This window comes from Chaetomium strumarium (assembly GCF_033439665.1).
Source record: "Chaetomium strumarium strain CBS 333.67 chromosome Unknown B0T15scaffold_4, whole genome shotgun sequence".
NCBI classification, from domain to species: Eukaryota; Fungi; Ascomycota; class Sordariomycetes; order Sordariales; family Chaetomiaceae; genus Chaetomium; species Chaetomium strumarium.
In genome coordinates this window covers 401,757-427,295 of record NW_026944432.1, presented here as the reverse complement: position 1 = coordinate 427,295, position 25,539 = coordinate 401,757, and the positions used below count along the sequence as shown (strand labels likewise).

Sequence of the window (25,539 nt, the reverse complement as noted above, 5' to 3'; positions counted from 1 at the left end):
GTGCCGGCCCGCAAGCTCAGGGGTGTTGGCGTACTAAGCTTGATATCCAGCTTGGATATTACCCTCTCTGGGTCGTACAGCACAAGGCCGGCACCTGCAAAGCCACCTTTGATATTCCTCTCCGTTATCGAGGCAAAGAAGGCCTCGCGGAAGCCGCAGAGGAACTCGAGCTTGCTGATATGGTTAATATGCATCCGCATTAAGTCCTCGATTTGGCGACTATACGCTGTCTTCAGCGACTTAAAGCAGCCGACATCGAGTGGCTGGAGGAGGTGGGAAGAGTGCGGAGGCATGTAGAGTGTAATTATCTTACTCTCCTGGCAATAGAGCTCGAATTTGGTCGAGTGGTAGCTCTCGTGGCCGTCGAGGATCAACAACCGGTACGTGCCCTTTGCCTGGGGCGCCGTATGGTAGTCGAAGTGTTTGATCCAATCCAGGCTAACGGCATTGGTAGTCCAGCCATTGTCGGTAGTTGCGATACGCCAATCGGCCGGGAGGTTGCACTCGGTATACCAGCTGGCGAGGTGGTATTGCGCGGCCAAGACGATGAATGGAGGGATGGCCTAGCCGAGTGCGTTGACGCCTTGGATAACCGTCGCCCATTCGCAGTTGCCGGGTTGAGCCAGCTTTGCCTTGCTACAGCCATCCGAGGTCGTAACTACTATGCTCGCGCAGATGATGCCCATCATGAACCCCGTCTCGTCGAAGTTGTAGATATCGTCATCTACAATGCCGTACTTGGCCTTGACGTTTCGTACAAGGGCAAACCACTCGCCAATGACCTTTGGATCCTCGCACTTGGCCCTCTAGTAGTCGTATCGACGCGACTAACGCGTACGGAGGGCTAGCTGGCGTTTAACGAAGTTGTGTGCCCAGAGCTTACCGACAGGGGACGCGTCGCGTATGCGTAGCAGTTGGTTGGCCATATCTTCCACACCACGCAACCTAGGTGGAAATCCTCGCGTATCTAGCTCGACGGTATATTGAACAATAGCCCTCTCTTCAGAATCGGTAAGCTGTCGCGATTTGGGCGTAGAATCGCGTCGTGCATGCCGGCCAGCGCGTCGATGGCGAAGGGTTGCCTCTGGGATGTTGTACAGTCTAGCTGCCTCCCAAATACTAAGTTTTGTATCGTTTTGAATGGCTTTAAGGGCCAAAAGAAGCCTGGCTTCTTTTAAAGGGCTGCCCATTGCTTGTTGTGACAGGATTTGGTAGGAAAGGTAGAGGAGACGCGTCTGGGTGGGGAATGCGTCGCTCGCTTATAAGATACGTTAGGTAACTACATAATTATTTGCTTTGCTAAGCAAGCTCTTGTGCCTTAGCCCCTAGCTCCAGCAAGTGGCATTCAGGTCGTTCGACAAACAGAAGGTCCATCAGCAGCTGGAGGTGTACAAGACTACTTTAACGTTAAGTACTAATTGCATGGTATTAGCATTGCAAGAGCTAAGGGGTATTCTATTCGCACCAGAGCGAGACATCTCTTGCTTTCTAATCATACTTAATCAAATAGCCTACATCTCAAAAAGGTTGCGCACCTACACATACAATGCTGTTTGGCTGCGCCGCATTAGCCGCTAGCCCACCCTGCTTGGGCGGCTCGATCGAGCAAAAAGCGGCGATGCTCAACTGGCTCATCGGCTCAACCCTCCTCCGTTCCCCACAATCTCAGCATTGGTACCTCTAGTTGTTTGGTTCCCCTTCCATCCGTTCCGCCACCATCTGGCACGGCCTGTTCCAGTTGTCGATGGCCTCCATTGGGGGAATCTATTTGCGCCGGTTTTGGCAGGACTCTAGACAGGAGTCGTTACGTGGAGGGCAATATGCTGCGGGTGAGCCTTCGCCGAAGGAGATAGATACGCATCAGCGTGTCCCTATGGCCCTTGTCGACTGCTCTTGCAGGCACATTTGGCTCGAATAGCTCGCACTGGACCTCGTTGACTGAAGGACACGCGGCCAGCGAGGCAAACAGCCATGACGGATAGTGTCGTGGCATGCTGCTAGTTTGCGTGTCTCCACTTTGCTCTCAGCACTGCGATGCCCGGGAGTGCCTGGGAGGTCTAATGCATGAGAGGACTTTGGAGGCCGTAGATCGGATCAAAGGAATGCGACTGACCACCGGGATCCACGAGTAGAAGCTCCAGGTTTAGGCGCAGGAATTTGATGGACGGAGACGGAGACTGATTGGTACCGTTAGCTGAAGCCAGCTCAACTCAGATCACACAGCCGCCTCACCCAGTAGAGACCGAGAAGCTCCCGCAGACGCCTGCATTCGTACTATAATTTGAGGTGGCGTGCTTGATTGAGTGACAATCCGCGATTGCTCTGTTTTCGGTACTCTGGCAGTGTCACCTTGCACTACCGGAGGCTCTGCAAGTAGCTACGGCGACGACTGTCCTACAAAACGTACTTGAGCATCGCCCTGTCCTCTACGGTAATAGACAGAGAGCGAATGATGGCACTTTCAGCGGCGTATTTCCATGGCGTGAAATTGCTGTGTATGTTGAAGATTGGCTTCGCAACCTCTCGATGTCCGAGACGTCTATGATCGAGTCAGAATTCTCCTGAAGAAGCTTGTTCATTTTGCGGAGCAACTAAGCATACGTGAGACATGCGTAAAAATCCAGCTACTACAACACCAAGATCAGCAGGGTCTCCCATCTCAAGCAGGTATCGGCTTTTATCAGGGGCCATCAAGAGCCATCGTCATATTGCTGTTTCCCAAACAAACGCGAGTCAGCTCGCAAAAGGTAACTGATAGGAACGATACATCCACAAAAGTGAGACCAAACACGGTTATGTTAGGACAACATGTTAGGAGCGCCAGCAAAACCACAAGGGGGTCATCGCGAAATAACCTAGATATGATTGAGTTCCTAGATCCGGGAGGTAACTCCTCCCTGAGGACGTTGCGCTCCAATCCGTGCTAAGTCTGTCTATTCTTAGCAGATGACCTCCATCGCTGCATTGGGCATCACCGGAGGAAGGTGAGAGGCTTACTTGGAAATGGCGTGCTCCTTGCCATGGCAATCACCGAGTGATATTATGGTTCTGGGCACTTCACAGCCAACAGTTGCACCCGCGTTTTTATTCAACGTGATTTGTCAACCGAAAAGCGACAATTGAAGGATTACGTGAATAACTACGGAAGCAGATACATATCTTGAACTGGGTATTTTGTCGGTTGCACCCAGACTGTCGTAGATGAGTGCAGAAAAACATATTGCTGCAATTAAGGTAGTACCTACCACCTTACCTCGGACCTGTGCTAATTTGGACTAGGACAGACACGGCGGGGATAAAGTACCCCGACCCCTTTTCACACCTTCACGCTTCGCGTGGGTTCATGTCAATGCTTGTTCAGCAGACACTCGATTAACGGCAGCATATCCTTCAAGAATTACCCAAGAGATAACGGCTAAGATCCATTGGGGCCAGTTGATCAACACAGCCATGAAGCTCCTCCAACATGCCATGCTGCTGGCAGCAGGCGCTACAAGGCAAAGGCAGAATGGACATATGCAAAGTCAAATGGACATGTGGTGAATTCAACTACCCGAGCTCATTCATCATCCGCCAGCACAACGAATCCAGAACTCCCTAACACACATGAACATGGAACATCCGACGAGGACATATCCTCCCCTCCCATTAGATCACGACCTCAAAGTCGGTGCCCTTCTCAAACCACTCCCACGTCTTGGCCGCAATGTTAGCCGGGTTCCCCACGGCATCAGTAGGCGCCACAGGCCCAGCGACGTTGATGACGCCGACGAAGACGCCCTGCGAGCCGTACGTCATGTTGAGACTTTGCACCAGGTTGCGCTGGGCCGCTTTGGCCAGCGACAGGACAAAGAGCTGTGGGATGGGCTCCATTGGCAGCATCGAGCTGATTACGATGAGGGCGGGGTTGGACGCGGCCTTGTCATCCGACGCCTTGTTGGCGAGCTGGACCAGATGCGGGATATACCGCTGCGCGACTGTGTACAGCGCTGAGACGTTGATCTGGATTGATGCGGTCAACAAGTCTGTTGTTACATCCAAATGAAGAGGGGCTTTCTGTTAGACAGACCTTGAGGTCGTACTCGATGTCCTTGACGCTGTGCTCGAGGAGCACCGAGGGCAGAACCCGCGCTGCGTTGAAGAAGACGCACTCGGGCTTGCCAATGGCTGCGTCTGCTTCGGCTAGGGCTTTGAGGAGGGCGTCGGTGTCGGTGACGTCTACGGCGTAGGTCTTAATGGTGACGTGCTGGCCAACCGCCTGCTCCAGGGCAGCTTGCTCTTCCTTCAGCTGCTCCGCCCGCCGAGCAACGAGCACGACGCTGTTTTAACCCTTGGACGCGAACAGCGTGGCAACTGCGCGGCCAATGCCGGGGCCGGAGCCAACTACAAGCAAAGTCTTGCTCTGGGGTGCCATGGCGGTGTCTGCTTGTGGTTTGACAGGGTGTGATCAGCCGGAGTCAAAGAAAGGGGTTTGGGAAGGAGTAGAATAAAGTTGCTGAAGCCTCGCGTCTGGTGAGGAAGAATCGATAAAGTCAAGCAGTGTTCGAGCACTGGCCTTAAATACCGGATAGTCCCTGGGCAAGTATGGCAGGCTGGGTTGGGAGAAGCTAAGAAGAGGTCCAACTGCTAACCTGGAGCTGATGACTGTGTGAAGACGTGGTCCATTTCCCTTCCCGCTCACCGTAGTACAGCCGCTGCTTGTCCGTTGGTTGATAGGGTTCCATTCTTTGGCTTGTTTGTTGCAGGTGCCACCATGCACAATATCTGCTGCAGTGCCAGTCCCTCGGTGGGCCTGCACGACGTGAAGATATTGTACTACGCCGCCTTCAGAGGACAATATGCAGGGGCTGCATATAACCAACAGCCTTGTTCACCGCTTATTACTACTTCAGCGCGCAGGGTGGCGGCGCGGGGGTTGGGCGCTTAAATCATATATGGCACGGGCCGGGAGGTCGATACGACTGTGATAGGGCCAACAGTTCAACTGCGCCACCCAAGCGTGTAGAATGCATGGGCTCGGTTCGAAATGCCCCATGCACCTGCGAGCTTACCAATATACGCGACGCCATAGCGCAGCTTTCCGGGAATACACTGATTTAGCATACATTATAATAATGGATTGTGCGTCAACAGTACAGAGAGAAGAGCTTCCGGATATGGCAGGTCCAGGTCGGCTCAATGAATTTTGAGCCAACCAGTACGCAGGTACATGCAGAGCGCGCCAAGGAAGAGAAGTGCGACCGGGGTCAAGTCCCTTTGTGCCGACAAGACTACGCCCAGCGCAGAGCAGCTCCGGGTTTCACTTACATGTTTCCTTTCAAGGCTTCTTTTGGAAGTGGCCTGGGTAACAACCCAACGATGAACCCCTGTCACCAACCACGGTATGGAAGCCTAGGTGATATTAGGGGTTGATGCCAACATAAGTCTCTCGCAGGTGCTCCACCTCTAGCATGCAGCATTTTCACAGACGAAATGCCGCCATTTTTTGGCAGTCCTCACCACCTCTTGCCTCTCCCCGGCACTCGCACCCTTCCGTAAGAATGATTCGGAACGCTTTCTTTGCCGCAAATGCTACTTATGGGCAGACGGAAGGGAATCCAATGGATAGAACCGTGTGTCAACGAGCATCCGGGGGAAGTATCGGAATGCTTGGAATAGTCCTCGTCAACCGTGAGGGTGTGTTGTCTATGGAAGCAGCTGAGTGTGCCTGATTGCAGCTGAGTGTGCCTGATTGCAGCTGATCATGCCTGCCCATCCTGTTGCGGGAGACGGTATATCTACCTTCCGTTGCGACAAGGTTCCCTAACGGGAACCGGTTTCCGTTTTGGTTCCTCCAACACGTCCACTAACGCTTACGTGTTTTACCTTACCTGCACGCAGCCCTGAGTTACTGCGTAACCTGACGGTAAGGTACCGAAGAAAGCTGGAAATACGAAGCCGAGGCTACGGCATGGGATGATGACTTCAGTTGCTGCTGCCTGCAGTGAGCGCTCCTCCATGTCTTACCATGCAATCCTTCGTAGTGACTTGTCTGGTCAGCAAAATACCCGATATCCATTTGTGTATCGTATCACCCGCAACGTATTCAGGCTGATAATATCTAGCTAGACACTGGTCATAGAGGTCCATCTGCGCTGAAAGATTCTCCTGCGCGCGCAAAATATCCTCCTAGTCGAAGTACTTGTCAAACTCGCTGCTCGGCAGCAACTTCACCTTGGCAGCCTCGTCCGCGTACTCCCCCTGCGCCGGCTGCTCCTGATCCGGCGCCTGCTACTTCACTTCTCCTCCAGTTACTGAGCCGTCTGCGGCCCGCCGCCGCCAGCAGTAACCTCGGGGGCCACCGGGGGGGTAGCTGGAGCCCGAGGCAGCGCTGAGACTGCGCGTGATCGAGGCCGCCCTGCCTCATCAGTCTTAGGCGCTTCTTCGACAGTCGTCGGGCTACCCTTCCGGCGTCGGCTGAGGCTGGGGAGGCTCAGATGGTGGTGCCAGCGCTTCCAGAGCTGCCGCCCAGTCCACACCCTCCACGATGTCCGGCGCCTTCATCATGTCCGGTGAGATTCTCGGTTCCGACAATGTTGGCATCACCAAGGTTTCCAGAAACTCTTTTAATATCCGCTCTTCTTGTGATCCCCGCGTTTGCGCCGGCTGCACCACTTCCACCACCACCTGGTGTTCCTCCACCACCCCCTCTCCCGCGCGCGACGACCGAAACTTGAACACCCCTGTCGACCGCAGCCACGCCACCACCAGCAACACAGTCGTCAGGAACCGAGGCCGGGTACAGAAAGTGAGAGGCCTCAAACAGCGTCGCGGAAACGGCGAGTATCTACGCCTTGTATTCCTCTTTAGGTTGCCCCGAATACCGAGGCGACTCCGGCGCTGTGGGCCGGGTGCGGCGATGAAAGCATCCAGTTGACGAGGTTGCGGCGGCGGCGATGCTCCTCGGCCCATTGCTGTCTGGAGACTTCTCTCGCGCCCCAGCTCGTCCGGCGTCTTTTTCTTGGGCGCCGCGTTCTTCTTGGCACCGCTGTGAACAGGTTTGCGCCTTGAGGGAGGTCGGCCATCCCTACTGCTGCTGCGCGAATGCCGGCAGGGAAGAGAGGAAGCAGCGGCAGGAAGCCGGGGCTGGGGCCGGTCGATGTCATCGTCAGCTGACAAAGATGGGGAGCCTGCGCAGCGCTGGGGGGAAAGGGGAGAGGTCGTTGCCCTACCCAGCAGGCCGTTGCTGGCAGCGAGGACGGGCGCGGCAAAGGCGGCAGCGGAGCCGGGCCCTGCCAACGGGCAGGAGCGGAGAGGGGACGAGCGGAGGGGGGAACAGCGGAAGGGAGAGCGACGTGGGCCGGTCCTACGAGGGCGGACCAGAGAGCAATGAGCTGGCAATGGGCATGGTCTGTTGGGACATTGCTGCTGCTAGGAGTTGCTCCCTGGGTACCAATTCGGACGAGTGAAATCAAAGGAGACAGGTCTCAGAAGCGTTCAGAGATTACTGGCCGGGCCACGCCTCATTTTTTATCCATCTAAGCGTTGCCACGGCAGCGTCTAGTGTTTCGACTCAGATCCTTTGCTATTGTTGCTTCGGGGAAGTTTTCTCTTTAAACTCGGGGGAAGAGTCATCTCGCATGCAGAGGCGTTCATCCGAACATACCTACAAAAAAACAACCCCCAAATTTACTCTATTAACCAAGAATACTGAAATAAAACTTTGATTAACTTCAGCAGCTAGATAGTCATTCTAGTGATTAAATACTGCAGTTACTAACAGTAACAGATATGAACAGTAACGGGCTAGTCCCGAGGTGGGCGCTGGTGGCCTTCGGCCGATCATGTACAAGGACAGACCACTTGACTCCTGAGCCCCTGGATGAAACTATTCCCAGATTGCACTTTGGTAGGCCCGTCCGCTGAGACCGCCTCAGCGCATTAGCGGCCTACGGGCCGCCAAGTTCGCTCTTCTTCCTTTTCTCGGACGCAACCGTTACGGAAGGTTCTGATGATCAACGAAGCGGCCAAACGGCGCTAGCGTCGTCAACGAGACCGACCGCGTTCTACGGTGACGTAAGATACACGGTAATTTGAACCGGTTGAGCGAAGGGCAAGATCTCAGCGACGCCACCGGATGAGTTGCGACGTCGCCCTTAAGAATACCGACTACTGGGCCGAGTTAAGCCGTACGTTGTACCGTTACGCCCTCATATTATACAAGACTGTCCATCCGACGAGACTAAGGTCGCAAATGGTATACAGCTCTAATATCCGTTTCTTAAGACAGAAGTTGTGTTGCGCGGGCAGGCTGGCAACAAGTTGGTTGTTCGTCGTTGTGTGTAGCTATCTCTCCGGTGGAAGACTGGGGAAAACCCTGCATATGGAATGCAGGTTTGTTGCGTGGGCCTATTGGTCCGAGCACTCCAGGCAGCCCCACCTCCGGCCTGCATTTCCACCTGCAGGGTTTTTCCGAGTGTTCTACTAGATAGCTAGACATCAACAACAACAATACCACCAACTGAACCCTGTTGCTCAGGCTGTCCCCAGCAACAGAGGCCGACAGCTCACCATTCACATTTCACTTTATTATGGCGTGGCCCTTCGAGTCACTCATTCATGTTTCTGAAATGCATTTACCATGTTTTAGCATAGCTCAAGTAATGCCAGACGAGCACCGGCCCCCATAACTCATTCGATTTGTTCAGTTTGCCTCCCTCACTTTGCAACTCAAAATACATGAGCCAACTGGCTCCCGTACATCCTTGTCGTTCAGCAACGCCATCATTTCTCCGCCATGACACCCCTCCCAGGTTTCTCTGACAACCGCTTCCAAACCCGCTTCGATCTTGTCCGGGCCGTGGCCGCCCTCCTCAGGCCTCTCAGGCAGTACCGATCTCCCGGCAAAGCACGCATCCGATTTGCAGCCGGCACGGGCGCCGGTTTCAGCGAGACCGCCGCACAGCTAGAGGGCTTTGCCCGCCCTCTATGGGTAGTCTCAAGCTTATTGCTGGAATCTGAGTCCCGCACGAGCACGGAGTCCAATGCAGACGCTGAAGTTCACGGATTAGAACTCCAAGCGTGGCTGGAGGGGCTCGTGAATGGTACCAACCCCGCGTCGCCCGAGTACTGGTGCGATGTCGGCGATTTTGACCAGCGCATGGTCGAGATGGAGTCTATTTCCTTTGCATTGCTGATAGCGCCGGAAAAATTTGCGCCGCGACAGCCCCTGGCGAGGGACAGGCCGGCCGGGTGGCTGCGACAGGTCAACGGCCGGGACATGCCCGAGAACAACTGGCGCTGGTTTCGTGTGTTTGTAAATCTCGCGCTGGTGAAGGCATTCGGCGTGCCGATGGAAGAGGTGCGCGAGCCGATCGAGCGGGATTTGGCGCTTTTGGACTCGTTCTACCTTGGCAAGGGTTGGTCCAGCGATGGGCCGTGGGGAGACGAGCGGAAGCAGGCTGACTACTACTCTGGGAGTTTTGCTCTGCAATTTGCCCAGATGCTGTATGTTCGGCTGTCGGATGGGTTCGATGACAAAAGGGCAGAACGGTACAAGGCACAAGCCAGCCAGTTTGCCAGCGGCTTTTGGAGATATTTTGACACTAATGGTAAGCGAACGGATGCAATTTGATCTATGAAATATCTGACCTGCTTCAGGTGCCGCAATCCCCTTCGGACGCAGCCTCACATATCGTTACGCCTTTGCTGCCTTCTGGGCAGCTGTCGCCTTCGCCGACGTACCACTCCCACCACCGCTCAGTCACCCCGGCGTAATCAAGGGCCTGCTACTACGACACCTCCGCTGGTGGTCCAAGCATCCCGACATCTTCAACCCAGACGGCACGCACAACATCGGCTACACATACCCCAACATGTACATGTCTGAAAACTACAACTCCCCCCAGTCCGTCTACTGGTGTCTAAAAAGCCTCATCGTACTCCATCTACCAAACCACCACCCCTTCTGGACCGCGCCAGAACTCCCCCACCCCCTAGCCGCCAACCTTTCCCTGCGCAGCAGCACACTTTCCACCGTGGCACCCTTACATCCGCCGCACCACATCCTCTGCAACCCACCAGAGCGTCATTTCCTGCTGTCCGCTGGGCAGTGCACCAAACGCGACCACAAAGCCCGCGAAGCCAAGTACGGCAAGTTCACCTACTCCTGCGCCTTTGCTTTCAGCGTACCGACTGGCCCACTTCTCGAGCAGCTCGCCCCCGACAGCACGATGTGCCTGAGCCGTGATGGCGGGGAGTCGTGGAAGGTTGCTTGGGAACCGTACGACGTCCGTTTTGAGACATTTAGACTTGGAGACGAGCGGCTGCCGGCGTTGGTCAGCAAGTGGAGACCGTGGTGGGACGTCGAGCTAGATGTTGAGACCACGCTCGTGTCCCCGAGTAAGGAGTGGGCTGGGTGGCATTTTCGGGTGCACAACCTACCTGGCGTCCGGGAGCTTTGGCGGTGAACAATGTGCGGTCTGTGGAGTGCATTGATGCGGGGTTCTCTATTTCGGCTCAAGAGGGCGGTCTTTCCATCTTTGAGAGACCGTGCCGTCGGATGGAGTCCCTTCATGCTGAGGGACCATCTCTGTCTGGGTGGTGGGCGGATGGCAATGCCTCCTTGGTTATGTCCGAGGCTGGCGCTAGTGGCACCAGGGCGATGAGTGTTCAAGGCCTTGCGTCGCAGGTAGGGTCGCTCAAGGACGGATGCACACACATGTGCCAGGCTAAAATCCTGCGGCCTGACGCTAACACAAACCTCATCGCACCAAGGACACTCTTGCCCTGCGTCCGGCATAGGTTTGTATTTGCTTATGATACGCAGCAAGGACCGAGAGAAGTTGATCAACCAATGTCGGCAACGTTTGGCCTCGGGGTATTTGCCATTGCTGCGTCTCCCGAATTTGGCAAGGAAAGTCAGCGAGCTGCCTGGACCAGCGGGCCAAGTGAGATAATCTTCCTGGACACGACGACATTGGATATCAAACAGATCAAATAGAGACAGTGATGGCTTTGACGCGCTTTTCCGCAACCCTCCTGTGTTGTGCTGTCCGTACTTTATGCCCATCAGTCCATTTCATACACTTGAGGATAACAGGGGTAGAAGAAGAAAAAATGGGTAGGGGCGCAATGGCAGTTAGCGATCACAGCAGCAAAAAGGACTTGGAAACCTAATCTAGTCTGTCTGTTAGTTGTTTTCATGGCCTGGCCAAATGCCACACTGTGACGAAATGCCAAAACATCCGGGTCATCCCTGCCCACAGGGCATGATCAGCTTGGGGCATCTCCCCTGTCTTTTATCTGCTTCCTCGAGAACTTTAAACATTTAACGTCTTTTGCATTCTTCGGATCTACCACAGGTGACCACCAACCTGACAAGAAGTCGATGGTCAGCAATCTCCTCCACTACTTCCGCCATCAACCTCCTGGTCTCATAGTAGGCGAACGCAGCATCTTGAGCTTTGGCTACTACGCGATATGCATCGTCTTAGCTGAGTGGAACCTCTATACGCACCTGATTAGTCGCTACTTTAAATCTTTACAAACCTTGTCTACACAATAGCGAGAACCCACTGTACAACAGCAACATCATCGACCTCTAAAATTGGCAGTGGTAGAGCCTACAAGCCAGCACAAACTGGTTCTTCTCTCCAAGTTCATTAACTATTGGTTGCACCAAGAAGCCAACAAGCAGCCGTAGGATCTAGTACTAAAAGACATCAAGTATGTGTTGGCGTACGCAAAGGCCACGCAGTTATTGCGGTAAGTCGAATCAATGATGAACGAAGTTATAGTGCTGATGCCATACAACGCTCAGTCAACATGGCCCCTCTCATCACTGCCCACGCAGCTATCTTCTCCACTCTAGGTTGATGGCAGCTCTCAGGCTAGTCATATTCGAATCAGCCTAGCCCAGCTCAGCTCAGGCTGTCCCGGCCCCAAATCTGGCACAATTGGCTCGTATTTACCAACTTGAGACAATTTGGCGACATACTCTCCACTTCGATACAACGCGAAGAGGGGTAGCGACCAGTCCAGTTGGGGCGTGTCAGAAAACGGCCCTAACAAAAGGGTCAAAGTGCGACCAAAAGGGGCAAAACTGGGGCATCTCCTGGGCTGGCCCAGCCGGTTCAAGCACTCTTGGGGACAAGCTTTGAATGTTTTGGGGGGCTGTGCACCTGCTTCCTCAAAAACGGTGAGCAAAGTCTCTCTTCTGCGACTTTTCCCATCGGAGTAGGACCCTTGCAATCTGCCAGGTGGTGACGGCTGGTTTGCGTGCACATCTTATCGAGCAGCCCATTATTAACATTAGCAGCGCCACATTCGGAACAGACTGTGACTGTTGCCGTCGCTTCGGATTACCAGAGTCGGCTAGAGGATGCCATGTCAACTGTCCCATATAAATAGGTCACGCACTGCATGCGCATCTGAGGGCCCGAGACCGCGACTTCTCATCGTACCTGGTCACCACAAAGGACCTTCCCACCTTGCAACTTTCGCGCTTCCCGCGTTCAGGAAGCTATCGCTTTTGGTCCCTTGTAGTGCCTTCCACTAAACAATAATTTAATTAGCCGATACCTAGGCAGGTACTAGGCACCTAAGTTGCAGCTACATTACTGGTTATATCTACAAGCACCCGTCATAAGACCCACTTCTCTTTTTCACGATGTCCGACGGTGGATCTGGTATGTATTGCGGCCTCTTTGTTCCAAGTTGGTGCATGATACAAATGACGGAAAACAGTGCCTGGCAGCGCGTGGTTCTACCAGCCCTCGTTTGCAACACCAATGATGTATGCCGGGAACTATGCATTGATAGGGGCATACCACCTTCACCGATGCATGTCAGTTCTAAGGTTCGAACGTTTTTGTAGCTTCATTTCGCTGACACTACGCTCCAGCCGCTTCAATTGGTCTTGGGTAAACTGCTGCTTTTTCGTGAGCTGCGTCCTCTACTTCCAAGGGTATATGGTCCGTCAAGTAGCCAGGTACCTCCTGTGCTACAACAACGTCTATGCCTACCTTGCGAGCACTCTCCCGATCGACTTGGCTGCGTACGTTCAGTTCCCACCTGCACTCCGCAGACCGACTTGCAAGGCAACCCTCCTCGACTGACTGACTGACTGACTATTCACAGTCCCATCCTCATTGTAGCTAACTGCTGCATCCTCGCCGGCACCTTCTCCTACGTCCCCCACCTCTCCCCGATCCACCCGGACCGCATGGTTCCTGTCCTCGGCACGCTCACCGCCGTTGTCGAGACCATCCGTGTCTACCTGACCCTCCGCGCGCCCTCCAACCCGTCCTACTACGCCCCGCACAGCTTGGAACTCACACGCGCCTCCCTTGCTCTGCAACTCAGCGCCATCACACTCTTTTACCTGCTCGCTGCGCGCTTCCACTACCGTGTTGTCCAAAGCGTCCGTGTCCCGTACTACAATCGGGTGCGCGCTGTGCTGCGTACCCTGTATGTCTCCATGCTGCTAATCCTGGTGCGAACGCTGTACCGCAGCGCCGCGCACTTCGGGGGGGCGGATGCGTATGCGTTGTTAGTCCTCAGCAGCGGGAGTGCGGCGGAGCAGCCAGAGAGTCTGTGGCAGGAGTTATTCCTTTTTCTGTTTGAGGCCGGTGCAATGATGTTTAATGTGATAATGTGGTATCTCAGGCATCCGAAGGACTTTTTGCCGCCGCCTGGGTGTGGGAGGTATCTGGCGCCGGATGGGAAGACGGAGGTGGATGGGTCTGTGGAGGGGGCGGCAGAGAAGCGGAAGATGTGACACGCTAGGTCCCTTCAGGGTAGGCAGGTACCTATGTAGCTATTTGGGGACCGGGAAGGAAGAGAGAGGCGGTATGGGAAAGATAAATCCAGCCTATGGGGGTGAACTTGGAACAAAGCAATTCTCTCAGGGTATGCGTTTCAACGACAGTTGCGAGTGAGGTAAAGTAGGGATATTAGCCTGAGGTTCAGCCTGTACCGTCTCGAGATCCCAACAGCTTTGCCAGCGATCTTGTTCTAGTAGATATATCGGAAGCCCGGGGTTTCCCGATCCGTCAGGTCCGCAAAGGCAGTGGTTGCATCCGTCTCCGCTGTTCCCGGGATGCTCTGCCGCTTGTCTCTCCTGTCGTTCTCCCATTTCAGCAAAAACCGAAGCAGGATGACGACAGCCACCTCGATGAAAAGCACAGTGACCATGCTCCATATGCCCAGAGTGTACGTCGGTGCCTGATCCGCCCTGTAGAAGAACGGCCCGGCAATGTTGCCTGTGCAGTAGCCTACGAATAGGCACGCCGAAGTCACCAGCTTCTTGGTATGGCCGGCCGTGTTGGCCGTTTGGAGAGAGAGGAGGAGGACGAATGATGCGTTAATTGATCCGGTCAACCAATAAGTGGGGAACCAGAGAGTGAGTGACGCATGTGAGAGTAGAGTAGATATATCAGGAAGACAAATATATATCATAACAGATAAGTCGTCCAATTCGTTGATCGTCAGGAATATAATGCAGCCCGAAAGCCCCGATAATATTGGGAATCAGAAATATGACGATTATAAAGCATAGATTATTGGGTGGCAGTCTATCGTTGACGAAGGCGTATAAGAGGATGACGAGGAAGATAAAGACGCCATACGGAACCTAGAGGACGGAGGTAATCACTAGTAGGAAGACTGGTTAGTTGGGGCAAATGTAACCGGTTCTGTGATGATAGGGTGACTGATGCTTACGCGACGAGAAGTTTAGGCCCTTGATGATCAGGGTGCTGAAATTTGAGATTCCGGCATTGACGATGCTCTATATCAAGACGACGGTAAAGAAACAGTAAAGCTTGTAATCCGTGAAGGCCTCTAGGATCTGGTGCCACTTGATATGCTTATTCTCTACTCCAGTCAGATTCTATCGCAACCGGGCTACCAGGAGCACTTTCTCTCTTTGGGTCAACCGCTTGGAATTGATCGGATTGTCGGGCAAGAAGAGGAAGATGACGATACCCTAGGCGCTGCAGAGCGCCCCGATAATGATGAACTCGTATTTCCACGACGGCAGGGCGCCGTGGATACTGCCAATACCGTAGCCCAGCAACCCGCCTAGTGCGATGCCGATGCCATTAGCTGTATACCACAGGCCAATTTTGACGGGTTGCTCCTTTCTCGTATACCATATACTGTATATGTCTAAGTCAGTAGCTACTTAAGTGAGGAGCTGGAATCGATTGCCCAGGTAACAGAGACGACTACCTTACCTAGTGATAAGGATGAAGGCTGGGTCGGCGCAAGCTTCGGCAGCGCCACCCAAGGCCCGAAGTACGGCGAGAGCTGCGAAACTAGGTGCAACGGCCTGCAGGATAAGAAGAGCACCCCAGAGAAAAATATTGATCCCAAGGTACTTGGCAACCGGAAATTTCTGGAGCATCAGGTTGGTCGGCAGCGCCCAGAAGAGAAAGCCAAAGTAAAAGACGGACGACAGCCAGCTGTACTGGTTTCCCTGGAGGTCTAGATCCTGCTGAATCCCAAAAACGGCGGCATAGGACAGCGACGTCTTGTCAGTCTGCGAGAATACTACGGCGGGTACGGCAGAATCAGCCCGTCAATCTTCCTGACCAGCCTCTTCTCTTCTTCAGGATGGACAGATCCATCCAGTACTTCGACATCATGGAACAGGGCGAGAGCGACATCGCCGGCTTCTCCTGCAAAGTTTGCCTTCGTGGGATGCGTGCTCTCGATGTCCACCTCCTCGAGCTACAAAACCTCTGGCTTAGAGTCTACAGCTATTACCGCAGGGGCCGAAGAGGTTGGCTTTTCGATATCTCCGGCAGTGTGCGACGAAGGACTAGTTGGCTCCATTTTTCTCAGTTTTTAGCTGGAAACCAGACTGAGGGTGTACCGGGCAGCTTTGCGCAAGAGAATAAGTACTATGTACACCCCTGGACGCCAAGTTCGGAGTTTGGTGGTGGCCCTCCACAAGGCGTGCTTCTCCGCCTCCGCAAAGCTGGGGAAGCACCATTCGGGGAGCTGGGGGTTCCGAGTTTGACCCAGCTGCTTTTCCGTTGCGAGTACTCTGTCTGGTCTTTCACATGTAAGTAGCTTCCGCCCTTTCTCCGTCGGTTTGCTACTTGGATATCCGTCAACCTGCTCTTCAGCGGTAACGTCTTTGCGCTATTACTACCAAATCAGCGCACGGAAACCAGCAGCGCACTCATCCGCCCGGCAAAACATACTTGACCGGTTTGGCGGGGACAGCCTTGCCAGCACCTAAGCATGGAATACTGAGTACGTATCATCAGCCAGGCTTAGGCCGACAAATATGTCCATGAAGCCCTCAAAATATCGATAGAGCACACAAAGAAATAGATCCAATCGGTGGCATTGGACGTGAGGATTCTCAACGTAGGTAAGCAGGATCGAAAAATGCTGCCTTGTATCTCATCATGAAAGGAGAAAGTATAAATCTATATAAGTGTAAAAACAGTTCAATTTTGTCCAACAGCCATAACCTCCATACAGTTTGCGCATCCCATACGGTTTTCCAGTAGTCAAGTGTCTTTTTGATCAGTCCACTGCCGATCACATCGTAGCCATTCCTCACCACTTTGCTGTCCAGGCTAGTCCTCTGGAGTAGGTACGTGAGGCCGGACCGTCCGGGCTTATCGTTGTCATATTTCTCCGTGAAGAAGTCGAGGAGTTTGATGGCCGGGTTTTTCTGCGGGTCTTGTTCCCTATGGTGGCGTAGCCTGTTGACCTATTCCCGCTGCGGGACAACTTCGTCAACCGGGATCCACGAGGGTGTCTGAAGAACGGTTAGTTCTTGTGAACGGTGTTATCAAAGAATTTCAACCAAACCCGTCCTTTTGCTTCGCGTTGGAAGTAGGAGAGAGCTGTAAGGTAATAGCAAGTGGTGATTTATATGGATTTTTCTTACCTCGTCCAGCGCCGGGAGAGCGCCAATGGTCGTCGCGCTCTAGATCATCAGCGATATAGCCTCGGTCTCGTTCTATATCCCGTACTTAGTATCTGCAACAATCTGACCGAGTCGCAATACTTAGGCGACTATCCCCGTATTCTCAGCGGCAGTCTTGACGATATATTTCGGTCACGTACTTAGATCTCGCGTAGCCAATATATTGTACATGAGACGGAGTCGGCACGTAGGTCTCGGCAATAGTAGCTGGTAGCGGCGTGCTGCCGCGGTCGATGCCGAGAAGCAGAAGAAAAGGCTCGCGGGGTGGACGGTCCGGACGCTGAGGCAGAGGTTCAGGAGATTGTGGGTTCCCTTGATATGATGGGACTCAAAGCTCTTTACCCCGAGATTGAAGTTGACTGCCTAGGCACTGTGAATAACAGTGGTGAGCGTGCACTTGAGCCGATCAAGCACCGCAGGCTCAAGACCTAAATCGACCCTGCTGAAGTCCGAGGGAAGACAAATAAGCTTTGATTTCTCCTGGTCTGTGAATTTATCAATCTTCTTTGCAGAAAGCGTGGAGAGGATTCGAAATTCGGCTTCCTGTCGAGATGATGCCCGTACTAGCCAGTAGATTGACTGGACGTTAGGCAGCTTGACGAGCTGTGCTAAGATGTGGGCACTAAGAGACCCTGTGGTCCTGGTAGCAATCTTGAAGCTCTTAGCTCTCTTACTCTTCTCCTCGCGGCGTATATCGCTGGCAATGGCGTCGCCGTGGCACTAAAAACTATCAAAGGAGCCACGATCGCCAGCAGCGCCGCCCTAGCCGCTTCTATCAACCTAATCCCGCTGCTGCTCGGGGGCCGCACAAGTCGTATTGCCGATATCATCGGGGTATCCCGCCCCGCGTACTACATCGCATACTACTAGATCGGCCGTATAGCAATTATCGAAGGCCTAGTCTATACTGCGATTCGTCTAGATGAGGCGAGACAGAGCCAACGCTTCGGCCCGATCGCTGTATCCGGCTGCATTATGAGGCTATTCTTCTCGTTGCAAGGTCCCTGAGCTGACGCCCTAGGCAGCTTCCTTATTATCCTCTTACTGTCCTTGCCATAGTTGAGATACATACCGGGAGCGGTGTTTCACAGTGTACACCGCATCCTCTATCTCGCAGGTATAGCAGGGCTGATCTAGCATATCCTGCTTACGCAGAGCGTCTTGTATAAGATCCTCGTCTTTATTGCCTATAGGTTATGGCTTTTATCGCACGTCTATCGGGTCGTAACACGCTAGTGGTCAGCCATAGTGACGGAGATATAGAGCGACTCAGAGGCCATCCGACTCCGGCTCAGGACGCAACGACCCGTTGCTACATTCCTAGGCAGCTACTTCTACCTCTATCTGCCCGGCTCCTATCTCAATTATAACCTGCTGCGCAGCAGCCCTATCATAATACTGTAGAGCGATGTGAAGTAGACCGTCACCGGTAAGACGACCGACTTCCATATCCTTGCGGATCGGCAGAGCCAGTACTTATACCAGCTCCGGACTATCGAAATAGGAGATCGGATGCTGCTAGACGGCCCGTATAGATAGGACCTACAGCTATATAGGTACGAGACTGTGATCCTTATAGCCAAAGGAATAGGTATAGTATCTGTCCTCCCGATAGCACTCCACTTAGCGGCGCGTAAAGCCTACGACGATTCCGTCCGCGGCTAGTCCAACTAGGACGAGGATCTGACTGTAGGCCTCGCGGCCCCCCCCGCGGCTACGACCGTCTTCCGCGACGCCACGCGCCGGGTTGATTTGCTGTAGAGGCTGGAGCGCAACGATCAGGACCAATAGGTCGCGGATCAGCTCAAGACCCTCTAGAATCTCGACCCTAAGGGGTTGATATTGCTGGTCTGGTGTATCTACCCGAAGCCCCGAACGAGGGATCCCCCCTTCTAAGAAGCACTATATTAGTCGGCTGTCTATCCTAAAGGAAAACAGTCGATAGCCGAGGCCGAGGCGCCTTACTCGTTCGAGGAGGCCCTGAGCTATAAGGTCCTTATACCAGGCAAGTGCATCGTAGTTGGTATGGACCCTCTCCTCGCTATTATACTCTAGCGCTAATCATCGAAGCCTATAGTGACCGTGCTTTCACAGATGAGAGGAGGGCTTCGGTGATTCGCAACACCTCAAGGGATTGGCCTATTGAGTTTGTAGAGGCCGAGTATCGACCGAAGCACAACGAGGATCGGCTACGGTACGGCCGGGGTCGGCCGAGACACAGCGAGGACCAACCCAGGCATACCTCACGAGCTGTCCCAATGCGCCTTAGGAGGAGAGACCGACCGGCGGATCGGATCCATAGCTGGAGCAGCAACGTTCCTCTCCACATGGTTTGAGAGCCTCGTGGCGTTCACAGCAAAAGACCGGGTATAAAATCGTACGCCTATAAAATGCCTCTGAAGCTTGCCCTTCCAAATATACAACAGACTGTCACATAATATAATTGCCTTTTGCGATGAATCGGTCATTACTTCTTTGCTATGGAGCATTGGACCACTCGTCCATGTCTCAGGGCGGCCCTTCTATAGGGAGGGAGGAGGTGACGGCTTCTAGACAGAGTGTTGTGCATGAACCAGTGCTGCTCGCCAAGAAGCGCGCCAATGGCCATGAACGCCTTTGCGCAAGTCTTTCCCTTCGCTGCCAACGAGGCCCAGCCTATCACAATTCTACCCTACTCTAGCAAGTTATACACCGGCCGCTATCCTATCCACCGAACGCCTATCACTTCAAGTCCTCCCGCTCCTTCCGAAGAATTTCTCTTATTCGAGAGTAGAGCATCTCGTCTTCACGTTTCTATAGCTTGTCTCCAGAGAAGACTACCTTCTGTAGGCTGTTCATCAATGGCGTAAGGGGCTGGTAGTACTGCGTGAAATATTTGGTAGTCGTCTTTATAAATATCTCCTCCTTCGATATAACGATGAGCTTTATCCTAGCCAGGTCCTCTGTACGTTTGTCCGTATCGACGTAGTTCTAGTTATTAAACCGTAGAACGACTCTGTCCTTCTTTAGCCCGTCGAAGTAAATATATATCCAGAACAGCACCTAAAAGAATGACTCAAGGTCGTATATAAATGAGTATAGCTCGCCCTGAAGTGCCCTAACGGCTATGAAAGCCTATATGCCAGTCTTTCCTTTTGCTCCCGAGGTACTGGTATATTGCTTATCGATAGCGAGATCCAAATCAATCAAAAATCCGCGATTGTCCTTATCGATTATGAGGTTATTGAGAGAGATATCCCTATAAAGTAAACCGGCCTTGCGCCGCAACGACTCATGCCCTTCAATATAGTCAGCTAGCGCGCCGAGGAGAGTTTCTCGAGAGCCCGCCTCGTAGATAGGGATTCTATAGTCGCGAAGGATGATACGCCGATGCACTCTATTGGGCAGTGTGTTGGTGCTGGTTTTAGTCGGAGAGGCTGAATGAGATCGCTTGTTGGGCGGCAAGGGAGCATCGGTTTCGTGAGACGGCCGCTTCGCGCCAGTGACGCTGCTGCTTCGACCGGCGTATAATAGACCTGCTATACTTGTGCTTACGCTCGGTGTATATCGCGATCGATTCTGCCGGTAGTTCGTAGCGTTCGTGGTATCCAACCCCTTCCGGACATTGTTTCGGACGTCGTCATCTATATCCCGTACCCGAATAGTTTCGTAGTGATAATGCCGGGCTATATGAACTATACCCTTACTAGTCGCTTCACGGAGCAACTCGCCCTTATTATTGCGCTCCGGGTATTGCTATAAATCTTTGATAATAAACAGGACGCGCGGGTCTTCTTCGCGGTGTGCTTTCCAGCAGGTTATTGCTCGGCCAGCGATATATCGTATACGCTTCATTAGCCCGTCGAGGATAAGCCGCTCAGTCGTACTATCCTGCTAGATCTCGATAAACCATTGGCCCTTTGCTATAATAATCGTCGGGTCGAACCCAAGCTCTTCCTCGCTTATCTAGAAGAATCCGAGGATTATAGACACGAACCGCAGCCTATCCTCGTTAATATCGAATTGCTCCGAGGCGATACCCCCGAGCCGGTCAAACACCTATATCCTTATAAGAGATCCGCAGAGGGTAAAGCCCAGGACGAAGCGACGGGTATCCTAAGCGGCGAGCACTTCCCTAGCGTACCTGCTAAGATCAAGGCGCGCTTCTGAAGATATATCGGCGGATAGGTTACTCTTCAGCTCGCCGGGCACCAGAATCTAGGTCTAGTAGCACCTGGAGCTTTTCCTAGCGCTAGGGTCGTCTATAAAGCCGATATCTATCTTCCGTTTTACGATAGAGCCGTCAATTGGCTTATCGGGCTTCGCTAGTAGTCTACGTATATATACCGGAGCGGAGTTATAGCTCTCTATAAATGCCGCCAGCTTCTTAGTAAAGTCCGCGAACCAGCTTAGTATATTATCCTGCTTCGCTTCTTTCAGCCAACCCCTCTAGCTATCGCCGAAGAGAGGATCGCTGCCTTCTAAACATTTATTAAAGAACGTCTTTGATACGGTGTCACGAATTAAGCCAACAGGACAGCTGCAGGTGGGACAACCCGACGGGTGGCGCAGGGCGCACCCGAACCAATCATTTAGGACCAATGAGAAGGAGCTCTAAGGTGCTCTAGAGAGCAGACGAGAGCTTCAGGAGCTAAGCCAATCAACGCGAGGAAATGGAAGCTCTCGATGGAGTCAACAGAGCACCGAGCTCTAGGGAGCTCTATAGAGCACATGAGAGCACCCAAAGATAGCCAGTATATAGTCACTCGTTCTGGAGGACTCTGGGAGTTCTCCAGTGAGCAATACAAGCAATAGCCCACACCTATTGTGCAGACATTGCGACAAGCATTGTTGTGAACCCTTTGGCTTCACCGAGACCTACAGTCCGACCAGCAGTTACCTTCGACCGGCGAACCCTTTCAGAGGCAGGACTGCCTGTGGTTTCGTCACATACGGTCTCCAGGTTTGATACAGAGCCGAAATACATCTTGTGGAAGTCCTAGAGGTCGATATATATAGGGCCGAGCTCCTCCTTAAGGACACTATCCACATATCTATAGTATTCGGACGAATTGGCGAAGCTGCCAGTATTATATAGCTATGGGGTTTGCTAGAGAGAAGACGCTATCGGTTAGGGGGGGGGGGGGTGGATTCGACGATGGCAGTAACGGTAGTGACGGCATCGTAGACTCGGCTCTAGACGAGCGTATCGTCTGAATCGTAGGCGAGTGCTGCTTTTAGGAGAGGCTTGATGCGGTCGAGGTCGGAGTCGCCAGACTCTAGGGAGAGCTCGAGTCGCAGAAGGTCGCTCTGAAGGGTGCTACGGCTAGCCCTCGCAAGCAGCAGACGGGCGACAGCAAGGTTCTACGCCGCTGATAAAAAGGCAAGTGCGAGGTTCCGGAGATCTATATAACAGTCAGAGGAGGATATACAACGGAGGCAGCTGGCCAGACCTTCGTCGTCGAGCAGATCAAGCGTGTCTGGCGTATACGGAATGCTCTTACTATTGCAGACCGATATATAATAAGTTCGAAAGCCCTCGAGGCCGTTCCCGATCGGATTTTGCTCGATGATTTCTAATTGCAATTGGTTGTCTGCCATTGCGCTTAGCAGGCGCGTCTCAATTGAAGTGGGCGGAAGCGTATTTCTTCCGTGTTTGTTCGATGGCAGTTTGAGCCAGCCCACCCCAGCCGTTAGCTGTTGCAATCATTAGTCAGCATTTGCTTGGCCAAGGCACGTGAAGACCATGTTCAAGTTGGTCGCCCGAGTCACAACCCGTGCACGAGCGATAAGCGAGCCTCTCGATCTACCTGGGAGAAAAGCGCCGGGCCCAAAGGAATAGTCACCAGATATAAAGGCAGTCCGGGCAACGATCAAACTCGCAATGGCAACAGGAAGACTGGAGCTAACGAAGAGGAGAGACTGGATCAATCACAGTAGAAGAACACGACCAACAATATACCACCTCGCAGCCTCAACTGGCAGACTCCGCTTTAGCTGCTGAGGATAGGACTTTGCAGAACGTAACCTCCAAGCCACCTGCTGACAACGCAAGAGGCAAAATCTTGCCTTTCGCACAACTGCAATTGATGACTCAGCGAGGACGGACCAGCGCCTCGCCCGAAGTTTTGCCGGCCAAAAACCCGTTCGCGTTCCCGGAGTGGGGCCGGCTCCGTAACAACTCCAAACGGCGCCGGCGACGGAGGCCGGAAGGCGTCGCCCAATCTACTTGGTTCACACCCCATCCGGTCCCTCAGCTCGCACCCCGTGCAATCGCGATGGCGATGTATTTTAGGCGCCAGGATCCCGTTCCCGGTTCGGGGACGCGAACCAACTGCGCCCAACCCCCGAGCCTCGATGTGCTGGCCTTGCTGGCCTTGCTGGCCTGGCTCGCTTATGCTATCGTTACCTCCCTTTTCTCCCCCCCAACTATAGAACTCCCTTCCTCCCTTATCTTTTCCTTATTCTTCTTGCTCCTAATATACTTCTTAACTTACCCTCTCTAGAGAACTCTCTTCCTCTGTCATGAACCAACTATATATGTGGGCCGGCGGGGCTGCAGCCAGGCATAGGGCACTAATCGGGGACGGGACGTAGTGCGGACCCTGGGCGGCTTATTGCTTGGCAACGTAAGCGGAAGGCTCATTACTTAGCATCATGAGTAGGCTTAGTACGATCAGTAGTAAGCGCAATAAGCAGCTCATCTAGATCATCAATAAGGTAGATAATCCAGGTACAGAGTGTCATGAACTAACCTGCAGAGGCCGATGGGGGCCGACCTGCATGGCCGGCGGGCGGCGCCCGCGACCAATCATTATGAGCCAGGAAGGACCAATGAGGATTGGGGAGATTGGGAACAATGCCAAGAACAATTGTTCCCAATGGAACAACGCCAAGGAACGTTGTTCCAGACGGAACAATGAGAACAACAATTGTTCCAAATGTTCCAGAGATCTAGGTACAAGGATACCTAGGGGAGGAAGCTGTATATAGTTCTACCGTTCTGTCACTCATTCAGATAGCTAGCTTCCTCAGTGAGCAATATTACAAGCAGTAGCCTTCACCTACTGTGTAGACATTGCGGCTTGCAGTGTTGTGAACCTCTTGGCTTCACCGAGACCTACAGTCCAACCAGCAGTACCTTCGACCGGCGAACCCTTTCAGAGGCAGGACTGCCTATGGTTTCATCATACAGAGGTACCTAGGGAGGAAGCTATATATAGTTCTACTATTCTATCACTTATTCAGATAGCTAGTTTCCTCAGTGAGTAATACAAGCAGTAGAGTAGCTACTATCTTACTATATAAATATTGCGGCTTATATTATTATAAACTTTTAGCTTTACCGAACTTTACCCTATTGTTAAAATACCTTTAGTTGTCCCTCTTAGAGGATTGGGGCAAGAGATTCGTCATATGTTACTCACTCCCTTTGATCTCTGTTACGTGTAACGGTGGAACGCACCAACTATGATGATGACATCATTTGCATACATGGTGATTCATTATACCAAGTGATGATTCATTATGCATGTTCCATTACATCATGCATGCAAGCTTAGACCTACTCGCATCCTATATCTAAAGCCTACCTTGCAGTCTCGAGGATTTCTTTCCTCCTACAAGTTCAATATTCTTGCAATGCAGTCAGTTTACCACTAGAGGCTTGACCCTAGCCTTGAACGACGGCGCTCGTGACAGCTAGTAGGTAATAGGAGTATTAACAAGATGGATAAGTGGTTTAGCCTAGCTGCTTTTTGTTAGGATAGCGTAGCTTAGAAAACAGCGTAGCTTTAATTAAATACACTCAACAAAAATATCGTTCATTCCAACCTTCCAATCTCCTCTCCCACTAAGTGTATGAAAGAATCCTAAACATCAACTACCTCCTTTGCATCTCTATCACATTCATAAAATAAAGGCCCCTTAAGACTATTATACCCTATATCATAGATACCAAGCTTGTAGCTAAGTTTCATCAGCATTATACCTAACTGAATATTATTAGGGTCAATACTGACGGGGCTCTTAAGTTTCTCTCTTAGACAAGTCTAGCACTTCTCCTACTTTATCTGTCTGGTCTCCGAGTCAGCCGAATCTTAGATAGTACACTCGATTCGACAAGTACTTCTTACAATAGCAAATATTCTACCTCGGACAATGAAGTAGAATATAACGTACATTATATGCGAGCCGAACATATAAGCGAGCCGAACACTCTCCACTACTCTATAACAACTACCCTCAATTGCAATGCAACAACACTAAAAACCAACTACAATTACATTAGAAACAGATGAATCAGACTCTTCTGCACCCTCCTGGCAAGTGCGGGCATTATGGCCAGGCTTGCCGCATATACCACAGCACCGAACCTTCGTACGACCCCCCCCTAGCACCACTACCATCCAGCTGTATTTCTTGCATTGCCTCCCTACCTATAGCCCCCTGGCTTACTACCTTCTGTGCCTCCTGCACAATAAGTGATCTTCCAAGCCGCACACGTATTTTTTTAGCTCTTCGGCGCTTGCTTAGCGCCTCGTTAGCCTTGCGGAGCGAAGACACCTCTGCCTGAAGGAGGGCTACCTGGTGCATTATAGCCATCGTACCCTTGGTAAGCTGGTCTA

At 52.5% G+C, this 25,539-nt stretch overlaps 8 protein-coding genes across 8 annotated transcripts; 2 read left to right on the top strand and 6 right to left on the bottom strand.

Annotated features, from left to right (window-relative positions):
• Window positions 1-3,648: 3,648 nt before the first annotated feature.
• B0T15DRAFT_554980 (uncharacterized protein) lies at window positions 3,649-4,874 on the bottom strand (the record flags this gene model as incomplete). The annotated part of the gene is made up of 3 exons (XM_062870375.1): window positions 4,330-4,874; window positions 4,070-4,278; window positions 3,649-4,002 (listed from the first exon to the last, which is right to left on the bottom strand). The coding sequence occupies exons 1-3, from the start codon at window positions 4,412-4,414 to the stop codon at window positions 3,649-3,651; spliced, it is 648 nt and encodes a 215-aa protein (XP_062720892.1). The 5' UTR covers window positions 4,415-4,874.
• A 1,294-nt stretch (window positions 4,875-6,168) lies between these two features.
• B0T15DRAFT_493295 (uncharacterized protein) lies at window positions 6,169-7,402 on the bottom strand (the record flags this gene model as incomplete). The annotated part of the gene is made up of 4 exons (XM_062866935.1): window positions 6,169-6,270; window positions 6,295-6,397; window positions 6,443-7,271; window positions 7,360-7,402. The coding sequence occupies 4 exons, from the start codon at window positions 7,400-7,402 to the stop codon at window positions 6,169-6,171; spliced, it is 1,077 nt and encodes a 358-aa protein (XP_062720891.1).
• Window positions 7,403-8,116: 714 nt separating this feature from the next.
• Window positions 8,117-10,353, top strand: B0T15DRAFT_484833 (uncharacterized protein; the record flags this gene model as incomplete). The annotated part of the gene is made up of 4 exons (XM_062866246.1): window positions 8,117-8,168; window positions 8,793-9,590; window positions 9,640-10,272; window positions 10,322-10,353. 4 exons carry the CDS (start codon window positions 8,117-8,119, stop codon window positions 10,351-10,353), a joined length of 1,515 nt encoding a protein of 504 aa, XP_062720890.1.
• Window positions 10,354-12,645: 2,292 nt separating this feature from the next.
• Window positions 12,646-14,042, top strand: B0T15DRAFT_531359 (uncharacterized protein). Its single transcript, XM_062869245.1, has 3 exons — window positions 12,646-12,668; window positions 12,727-13,036; window positions 13,120-14,042. The coding sequence occupies exons 1-3, from the start codon at window positions 12,650-12,652 to the stop codon at window positions 13,757-13,759; spliced, it is 969 nt and encodes a 322-aa protein (XP_062720889.1). The 5' UTR covers window positions 12,646-12,649; the 3' UTR covers window positions 13,760-14,042.
• Window positions 14,043-14,968: 926 nt separating this feature from the next.
• On the bottom strand, window positions 14,969-15,650 carry B0T15DRAFT_493292 (major facilitator superfamily domain-containing protein; the record flags this gene model as incomplete). Its single annotated transcript, XM_062866934.1, has 3 exons — window positions 14,969-15,140; window positions 15,219-15,534; window positions 15,635-15,650. 3 exons carry the CDS (start codon window positions 15,648-15,650, stop codon window positions 14,969-14,971), a joined length of 504 nt encoding a protein of 167 aa, XP_062720888.1.
• An 839-nt stretch (window positions 15,651-16,489) lies between these two features.
• On the bottom strand, window positions 16,490-16,714 carry B0T15DRAFT_383200 (uncharacterized protein; the record flags this gene model as incomplete). Its single annotated transcript, XM_062864258.1, has 1 exon — window positions 16,490-16,714. A coding segment is annotated over one exon (225 nt), but the record flags the coding sequence as incomplete, so codon positions are not given.
• Window positions 16,715-18,556: 1,842 nt separating this feature from the next.
• On the bottom strand, window positions 18,557-19,262 carry B0T15DRAFT_511065 (uncharacterized protein; the record flags this gene model as incomplete). Its single annotated transcript, XM_062867891.1, has 3 exons — window positions 18,557-18,761; window positions 18,899-18,918; window positions 19,176-19,262. The coding sequence occupies 3 exons, from the start codon at window positions 19,260-19,262 to the stop codon at window positions 18,557-18,559; spliced, it is 312 nt and encodes a 103-aa protein (XP_062720886.1).
• Window positions 19,263-21,787: 2,525 nt separating this feature from the next.
• B0T15DRAFT_531357 (uncharacterized protein) lies at window positions 21,788-22,918 on the bottom strand. The gene is made up of 2 exons (XM_062869244.1): window positions 22,366-22,918; window positions 21,788-22,317 (listed from the first exon to the last, which is right to left on the bottom strand). The coding sequence occupies exons 1-2, from the start codon at window positions 22,511-22,513 to the stop codon at window positions 22,277-22,279; spliced, it is 189 nt and encodes a 62-aa protein (XP_062720885.1). The 5' UTR covers window positions 22,514-22,918; the 3' UTR covers window positions 21,788-22,276.
• Window positions 22,919-25,539: the final 2,621 nt, after the last annotated feature.